Raw genomic sequence first — 9,401 nt, 5'->3', positions numbered from 1 at the left:
AGGATGGTCTCGATCTCTTGACCTCGTGATCCACCTGCCTCGGCCTCCCAAAGTGCTGGGATTACAGGCTTGAGCCACCGCGCCCGGCCTTTCCTTTTCAATTTTTGATTTAAAAAATTGAAAAACAGAAAAAAACAAAACACACCATCTTACATAAGTCTTTCTACAATATGCAAACCACCTTGTTCTTGATATTATACGTCAAAATTTAGTTTCCTCAACAATCAATGAAGTGAAAAGACAACCTACAGAATGGGAGAAAAGGTGCAAACTATGTGTCAACAGGGGATTAATATTCAGAATATACAAGGAACTCAAACAACAGCTACAAAATAAATAATCCAATTAAAATTGGGCAAGTGATCTAAATAGACAGCTCTCAAAAGAAGACGTACAAATGGACAACAAATAGATGAAAACATTCTTAACATCAGTAATCATCAGGAAAATGCAAATCAAAACTATAATGAGATTTCATCTCATCCCAGTTAGAAATACCATTATCAAAAAAACAATAAATAACAAATGCTGGCGAAGTTGCAGAGAAAGGGGAACTCATGTACTGCTGGTGGGAATCAGTATATTAGTACAGCATTTATAGTGAACAGTATGGAAGTTTCTCAAAAAACTACAAATGGAACTACCATTTGGTCCAGCAATCCCACTACTGGGAATTTATCCAAAGGAAAAGAAATCAGTATTTCAAAAAGGTATCTGCATTCCCATTTTTACTACAGCACTATTCACAATAGCTAAGACATGGAATCAATCTAAGTGTTGAACAGACAAATAGATAATATGGTACAAAGAGACAATGGAATATTATTCAGCCATAAAATGAATAAAATCATGTCACTTATAGCAACATGAATGCACCCAAGGACAGTACATTAAGTGAAATAAGCCAGGGACAGAAAGATAAATAAATGTTTTCAACTAGATAGGAGAAGTAAGTTCTAGCATTCTAAAGCATTGTAAGATATTTCCAGGTAGCTAGGAAAGATTTTGAATGTTCCTAACACAAAAAAATATTTGAGGGGACTGATGAGTCAGTTACCCTGATTTGACCACTATACATTACATATACAAAAATATCACTAGATACCCCATAAATATGTATAATTATGTGTCAACTAAAAAAACTTCTAATTCTTCTATTTTCTTAATAAAAAGTTTATATGCTACTTATAATGGGTAAAAGAATATTTGCAGAATTTTAAGTGTCATTCCAGAATCTAAACCTTATCATGTTTCCTTCTAATAGCATACAATTTTAAAATGTTATCATATATGTTTTTCTGTGAATAACTGGATCAATGAGAATTTCAGGGAAATAAAACACCACCAATCTCTCTGCCCTCAAAGATATAGTGCTTAATAATCTCTATTTATTTTCTTAATTGTAAGTGAAATACATTTTGATTTTCTTTTCTTTTTTTTTTTTTTTTTTTTTTGAGACAGAGTTTCACTCTTGTTGCCCAGCCTGGAGTGCAATGGTGTGATCGCAGCTCACTGCAATCTCCACCTCCAGAGTTTAAGCAATTCTCCCACCTCCGCCTCCCAAATAGCTGGAATTACAGGCACCTGCCACCATGCCCGCCTAATTTTATTTTTAGTAGGGATGGGGTTTCACTAGGTTGGCCAAGCGTATCTCAAACTCCTGACCTCGTGATCCGCCCTCCTCAGCCTCCCAAAGTGGTAGGATTATAGGCGTGAGCCACCACACCTGGCCACATCTTGATTTTTGAATAAATTATTTTATCTTGGCTAAAAAACATTTAGTTTCTTCAAACAGATTGAAATCCTTATTTAAAGTGTCCAAATACAAATGAGTAAACAGCTCCTAATTTCATAAAGGAGTCCATACCCTTGATTATATTTATAAGTTTAAATGTTACTGTAGAATGGATTAAAAGCACCTCAAATTTGGGAAATACTAAAATGTACTAGAAAAACTGAGATTAGATTTTCGCTTGGAATATTAATAAATCCCATTTTCTAGCAAAAGACCTCATACATAGACTAGAGTTCCATATATTTCAACATCCGCTGCTACCTTTAAGTGTCAAGAAATGTGGCTCGGTCATTTCAATTAAATGAGAAAAACGCCAACAATTAGTCTTTTTCTTTCAACCCTCATGTTGCATGCTATTATGGGTTTAGTTGTGTCTCCCCCAAAAGATATTGAAGTCCTAACCCCCAGTACCCATGAATGTGACCTTGTTTGGAAATAGGATGCTTGCAGATAATCAAGTTAAGATGACATCATTAGGGTAGGCTCTACTCAGTATGACTGTGTCATTATGAAAACAGAACATTTGGGCACAAAGATAGATGCACAAAGGAAGAATGCCATATGAATGTGAAGGCAGAGATGAGGGTAATACATCTACAAGCCAAGAAATGCCAAAGATCGCCAGCAAACCACGAGAAACTAGTAGAAAGACATGGAAAAGACTCTCCCTCACAGCCCTCAGAAGGAAGCAATCCCACCAATTCCCTGATCTCAGGCTTCCAGCTTCCAGAATGTTGAGACAAATTTCTGTTATTTAAACACCCCAGTTTTTGGTATTGTGTTAATGACAGCCCTAGAGAACTAACATACAAACTTTCTCACCCTTACCTTCCATCACAACCACATCCTCTCCTTGGGCCCCCAGCTTACTCCTGCTTCTTATCATGTGAATGCTCCCAACTCTTCCCTAATCTCACTCCACAACCTCCTCTCCCAATGTCCTTCAGCCCTGTTTCTGTTCAGTAAGTACCACTGGCATTTTGGATGGGGCAGTTCTCCGTGTAGAGCTGTCCCACACACTGCAGGATGTCAAGTACCCCTGATACTCTCATTCCCCCAGGATGCTACAGAGTCCACAGGGAGAACTTCTGCTCTAGCATCTCTAAAGCCATTTGCCCTCCAGGGTTTGATTAAGGGTCCCACCACCTACTGAGTATGATCATATGATCTCAGTAAGCTCAGTTCACTTCAGTCTCTTCATCTGGAAAATGGGAATATATATTAATAATTACCCTGCCATGTGTCAGTGAGGATCCAATGAACTAAAGATCCTAAAATGCCCAGGTATACTCTCATTAGCTCCATCTGTTACTGGAGTAACTTAGATATAAACACCCAGTCTGTTCTACATGATCACATCCTGACTTTAAGTGCCTTAGAACTCTTTTCTGAGGTGCCCTTACACAGGGAAATCTCACTGACTACATTCACGGGGATGTAACAACTTACCTGGTAATTGTGTGTATAAAATAGTTATAGATCACCCAAAGAGGGAGGTATACATTTTTTACAGTTGTAAACAGCAAGACAACTCTGAGCATAGTTTCCATGTGTTCCCCTTCCATATTCACCCTCACTTTAAAGTTCTATCTATGTTTTTCAAATTTGCTTCCAATTCTTTTGCATCTTTTTGCTCCTAGTGTGATGGTGGCTATCCAACATTCTAGGATATACTGACATCTAGCTTGTTTCACCCTGCCCCATGGAAACATCTCCCAAGCCAGCATCAGTCCTTCACTCTCCTTGATTAAACAGTGTGCATCCCAAGTCTCCAAACTGAATGGAGACAGACAGCACTGATTTATGCCATAAGGGCAGGGTCCACTTCTGTTCTGACCACCACATACACCTAGCACCTAACATCACCTAATACAGAGCCTGGGTAAGTAAGTTTTCAGTGATTGTCTGATGAGTACATGAATCATTCAAGGCATGAATGAATGCATTCAGGCATCAGGAATCTGGTTTCCTATGAAATCTCAGCTCTGCAATGACCGGACATAAATGGCCTCCGGGAAAGTCACTTAATCTCTACACCTAAATTTCCTTTTCTATAAAATTAGGTAGTTGGGCTTCACTAGAGATATCTTTAGGTTTCCCTTGAACTCTAACAGAGCCCAGGAACTTTAATGAGGAGTAAAAGACTTTATTCACTTTTTGATAAATGTTAGTCAAGGCAAGTAGGAAGGTAAAGATTCTTCTGAAATCACACAACCAGGGCTCCCCCACTGCCAGGTAGCTCCATGTTCCCTGAGAAACAAAAGGCTCTAGGCAGCAGAAAAGCCACAGAAACTGAAGACATCTGTGAGATGCTAAGCACTACGGAGTTTGTTATCATGGGCTTCTTTCAGTCTTCTTTCAGGAGTCTACCCTGTCCTACCCAAAGCTCCTCCTTTCCAGCTTGAGCAAGTTGGGCTCAAGAACTTTCTCCCAGGCTCCAAATCTAACTCAATTCCTCTCCCTGCCAACTGCCTAAGGCTCCCACATGTATATTTTATTATTTCTGACACATTTCTTCTTTATCTGACATCCTGCGTTGCATCTCACTGCCTCCTATATTATTTCGATCTCTGGTAAGAATGTTCCTGCAAGAAGCATGTGTCCTTAGGTTATACTTTACTACCTTTACTAACTTATGTCCCACCTGTAAATTCCTTGGAGACACCGATCACACCCTCTATTCTTTGGCTTCCCAGAAGACCAAGGACAGAGCTGGGCAAACAGAAGACTCTTAGAAAATACTTGTTGAATAAATAAATGAAATAATTGACTGATTTCAATGTTTTTAAAGTAAAAAGTCTTATTAACATATTTCCTAGACAAAGTTACTAAGAATTCCCCTTTCAGGAATACATCCAGAAGAAATTAAATTATAAAATGACATTTCTATGAATATACTATTTTCTTAGAACTGAGAAAAACAATGTCCCTACAATACAATGTGAATAAATAGCAACATGGTCAGTTAAGTAATCAGATTTTCAGGTAACTGTAGCGTAATAATGTGGCATTGCTTTTGTTTCCTAGTAAAAGCTGACTCCACCTGGAGCCAGGGAAGACAAAAGAGGAATATCTTTTGGTGTTAGCTATTCCATCTGTTGAAGCTGGAGAGCCTAGGGGGGTCGGAAGAAGATAGGATGATTTTCTCTAAATAGATTGTTTAAATCTATTAATGATTGAAGTGGAGCATCTTTTTGGAAATCCCTGGGACTTACTTGGCTAAGTCTAATTCTGGTCACATTTCTTCCTTGGGGTTTAATAAACTTCAGCTAAAACCAAACTGACTCGAGAATCAAATTATTTGTTCTCCCATGCACTTGCTGGTCACAGTTGGGTACCAAATGAAACACTACCAACAGTCAACCCAATACTGCTGGAGGGACCATACCATGGCTATGCCACCAAAGCTTAATATAGCTTAATGCTGGCCCCATTAGCCTCGCCGGCCCAAGAATTGATCTAAACATCGTCATTAGTTCTTAGAAATAATTATTCTTGCATATGAACATAGCCTTAACATCACTAAAAGTATGGATATTACAGATAAACCGTGTACTGATATGAGAGATAAAACTACAATTTGAGGAGACTTAATGAATAACTGTGTATTGGTAAAACACATAACTGAGGAGACTCAACAAACAAGGATTTTCTAAAACCTGAAAAGACTGGGTCTTCAAACAGCACCAACATTAATATAGGTAATTAGTGTTTATAGTCTGTAAGCATGTGGTAACTGCGCATGTCTTCTAGCTCAAATGAAACCATCTCAGAAGACATGCTATGAGGTACACCATTGGGGGATCTGAGCCTTCACAGTAAAATGCCCAAGGAAAGAAATTCACTTTGAGACTAATAGATAAGTATATTGTTCAAGCAAAAGAAGCTGTTATAAGAATTCATCCACATTTACTCACCTGGCAAAGTCAAAATACTTTAAAGCTAGAGTGCAATTCTGAGTTATTCATAAAAATCCTTCATTTTACAGAAGAGAAACAGGTAGATATGAGGCACCTTACCCACGCTTACACCCTAAAACTTCAGGGCCCACACTAAAACTTAAGTCTCTTAATTTTAGCTCCATGTGCAAAACACAAAACATTACATTTAAAAGTTAAAAAGGCACACAGCAGGCAGGCAATAAATATTTGCTAATGGCACTGAAAAAACAAGGATGTGGAGTTCCCAAATTATCTCAATATACTACGTACTAATAAAATAAGCCAAGTCATTACCTCGACTTTGTCTGACTTGCTCAACGTAGTCTAGGCTTTATCTCTTATGGAAGGGATGATAAAAATCATCCCTTCCATAATTAATATAATGCTACAGGGAAAATTATTGAACCATGCAAGTCGGTGGTGAAACCAAGAGCTCTGTAGCACTCTTAGTAAGGAGTGCATCTGAATACATCTACCCTTGAAACAGTGCCAGTTTGCAAACACATCAAGTGTAGCTTCATAGGGGAAATCTACAAAAGGCAGGGATGACTAAGCAACCCAAACAGCTAGAAACGCCAGAAACTGTCGGAAGTCTGAAGACCCCAACATGCCCGCACATAAGGATAAGTTGGAATTTCCCATCTATTGTTTCTAGTGCAAATGGGGGTATGATCGTGTTAGTTTCTTTTTAAACAAAAAAACTTCAGTGGTTTACAAAGATTTTCAAACAGTATTTTATTCTATCCTCCATTCCACCCACTTAATAAAGTTTGAGACAGTATGACTAAGCTACTGGGCAGGCAATTGGCCAGACCAAACTTTAAGCAATCTACAATGCACTTTTTGATGTTATTTGATCATATATGTCACCAAGGAGGCTCGTAAATCTACAGTTCAACTCTTGGTTAAGGAAAGGTCTCAATAATCATGTAAAACACATGTGCTATGTGCCTTAGTGGGCTATCAAATACACTACCGAATTTTTCCTTAAAGTCTGACATCTCTACCTATTTAACTTTCCTTCCTTTAAAAAAAAAAAAAAAAAATTCAAGAACATCCACCAAAGAGAATAACTAATTAAATTCAAAAATCACAATTCATCCATCCCCAGGATAAAATTTACCACAGCATTACAGATGGAAAAAAAGAAAAAAGTGTGCATACACACACATTTACATAAAGATGTAAAAATATTTATGGAACCCTAAGAAAAATAAAATGACAGTGAAAGCAAACCACCCTGGCACAACAGGACAAGCCTGGTTTACCATTCTCTTTGCGCAGGTATAAAATGCACTTGCTGGCGGGGAAGGGAGGACGAAGAGCAATTCCCACTTAAACTTGTTTTATTCAGGCCTAGATTAACAAACCAAAGCGGCAAAAAAAAGTACCCGTGCAAAACATAACCAGCCTGAAGGTCCCAAACACGGAAGAAGTAAACGAGGGGAAGGGGCACCCCCGAAGCTCCTGAACAACCCGTTCCCCAAATTTCCACACCACACAACAGGAGCTGGGGGCTTCCCTCGGACTCCATTTTCAGGCCGCGTTGTTTGCCTCTAAGGCCACGCAGGGTGGGCATTTGGGTGAGGCCGGGGTCCCCCATCCACCTTTCCTCCCTGCCCTTTTCATTGTTGTCGGAGTGTGATGGATCACCTGCCGCGCGCGGGCTCCCGCGGGCAGACGCGCTGAGCTCCAGGACGCGCAGTGACGAGCTCCGCTCGCCTCCCGCAGAACCCGCGCCCAGGTACCCCAACCCCTGCCCGCCCCCACCGCGCTCACCGCCACGAAGCCTGAGGAGGAGGCGATGAACACGCGGATGACCATCCTCTCAGTGCGCCTAGAACAGAACCCTTGCCCCCCCGGCTCCGGGCTGGCGCGGACACAGAGATGAACCCGGCTCTGAGCCGCTGCCGCCGCCGGGCAAAGCACTACAGTCGGGGAAGTTCGCTGGGATCCGGCTGGCTCCCTCTCGCCCGGTGTGCAGATAAAAGCCCAGCGCCGCCCGGCCGCAGGCTGAAGGGAAAGGAGAGAGAGGAGGGAGGGAGCCGGCTGCGGGGCGTGATGGGAGTTGTAGTTTGCGTCTCTTCCTGGAGCTGCTGGTGGACTGAGCTCAGCCAGCCCCCTCCTGACTGCGCTTCGATCCCGAACACGCGCAGGTGGCTGGAGGGGAGCCGCGGGCTGGGGAGAAGCTGTGAGCTGAGTTGGCAAGAATCCTGGCTTGACGAGGAAAAAGCAAACTAGGCAAAAGGGCTTGGTTCAAAGTCCAAGCTGGGGATCTGTATTCTGGTATACTGGTTTGGAGCATCCACACCCAGAAATGCAACAGCCACGATCGTGCAGCGGTCACACACCGCCTCAGCTGCTGCTGGCTTACCTGGCAAGCCCTAGCGACCTGAAGCAGGCGGGATCGGCGAGCCGGCTGCTCGGGAGGTGCGGGCGGTGGCCTTGGGCTCGCTTGTTTTTCCAGCAGCTCTGGAGATTGCAGAAAGGTGATTCTTTTGGGTAAATGAGAGGTCTTCTCTTGTCTGTAGACACTGAAAATTAGAAACCGAGATGGGAGCACAGCCGATATTATATTTTTCTTAGCAAAACTGTAATTGTAGTAGGATAAAATAAATTCCAAAAGAAATTGGAATCCTTCTATCAACACTGGAAATCAGGACCCCACCTGCCCCACCCCTATCCTACACAATGGCTTTGCCTCTGTGCACCTAATATTTATACTTCAGCCAAATCTGTGCCTTTTTCAGAACCGCTGCACATTCCAGCGCAGTTTCCCAGGAGGATGCTATTAAATAAAAAGCTTTTATACAGTTGCTAATGTTTAGGAATAGTTTTTTAGTAAATGCTTTCTGTTTGACAAAAGCTCAAGCCTCTCTCACAGTTTTGTTGAAAGGAACCAGTTTTCCCTGCTGTACTGTATTTACTTTTTTCCTTTCAGCACGGGAGTTTAGCAGAGATCTGGGAACAATGTTAATTAAGTAAAAGTAAGAAATTAGATGATGAGGTCTCTGGCTCTTTGATAAATTTCTTGCACAAAAAGCAATCATTGTGAAGTACTTTTTACAGCACTAAATTATGAAATTAGTGCTCTAAATTCACAATTATGAGTATTTCAAGTTTATAACCTTTCCTTTTACTTATCTTAAGCCATTTCTGTAGTAGGAATCTTTTTAAATTTCCTTCAATAACAGAAGAGACAATCCTAATGGGACTTTCTTATTTGTGTTTAAAATTTTAAATAGAAATTTTGCTGTCTTTAGTATCTTTCAGCAAATGTACTTTAATTTTGCTACCATAAATGTGGAAATGTTTATAAAATAGAAAATAATTTCCTTAAAAGTAGATACCATATTTCCTATATAAATGCAAGTCTTTTAGGCTGGGCGCAGTGGCTCATGCCTGCAAATTATAGCACTTTGCGAGGCCAAAGCGGGCAGATCACCTGAAGTCAGGAGTTTGAGAACAGCCTGGCCAACATGGTGAAACCTCGTCTCTACTAAAGACACAAAAAATTAGCAAGGCATGATAGCATGTGCCTGTAATCTCAGCTACTCAGGAGGCTGAGGCAGGAGAATCACTTGAACCCGGGAGACAGAGGTTGCAGCGAGTCGAGATCACTCCACTGTACTCCAGCCTGGGCGACAGGGCAAGGCTCCGTCTCA

At 41.0% G+C, this 9,401-nt stretch overlaps 1 protein-coding gene across 2 annotated transcripts in view; it reads right to left on the bottom strand.

The window, feature by feature from the left end:
• The window catches only part of SH3BGRL2 (SH3 domain binding glutamate rich protein like 2), a 61,128-nt gene extending 53,204 nt beyond the window's left edge, over positions 1-7,924 (bottom strand). For both annotated transcript variants that reach the window (XM_017536412.2, XM_017536411.2), the window contains exon 1: positions 7,516-7,924. In XM_017536412.2, coding sequence (XP_017391901.1) covers positions 7,516-7,560 — 45 coding nt within the window. In that variant the 5' untranslated portion in view covers positions 7,561-7,924. The remainder of the gene's footprint in view (positions 1-7,515) is intronic.
• Positions 7,925-9,401: the final 1,477 nt, after the last annotated feature.

Source organism: Cebus imitator, unplaced genomic scaffold, assembly GCF_001604975.1.
Source record: "Cebus imitator isolate Cc_AM_T3 unplaced genomic scaffold, Cebus_imitator-1.0 Scaffold98, whole genome shotgun sequence".
In the NCBI taxonomy this organism is placed as follows: Eukaryota; Metazoa; Chordata; class Mammalia; order Primates; family Cebidae; genus Cebus; species Cebus imitator.
This window is presented reverse-complemented; position numbering and strand designations above follow the sequence as displayed.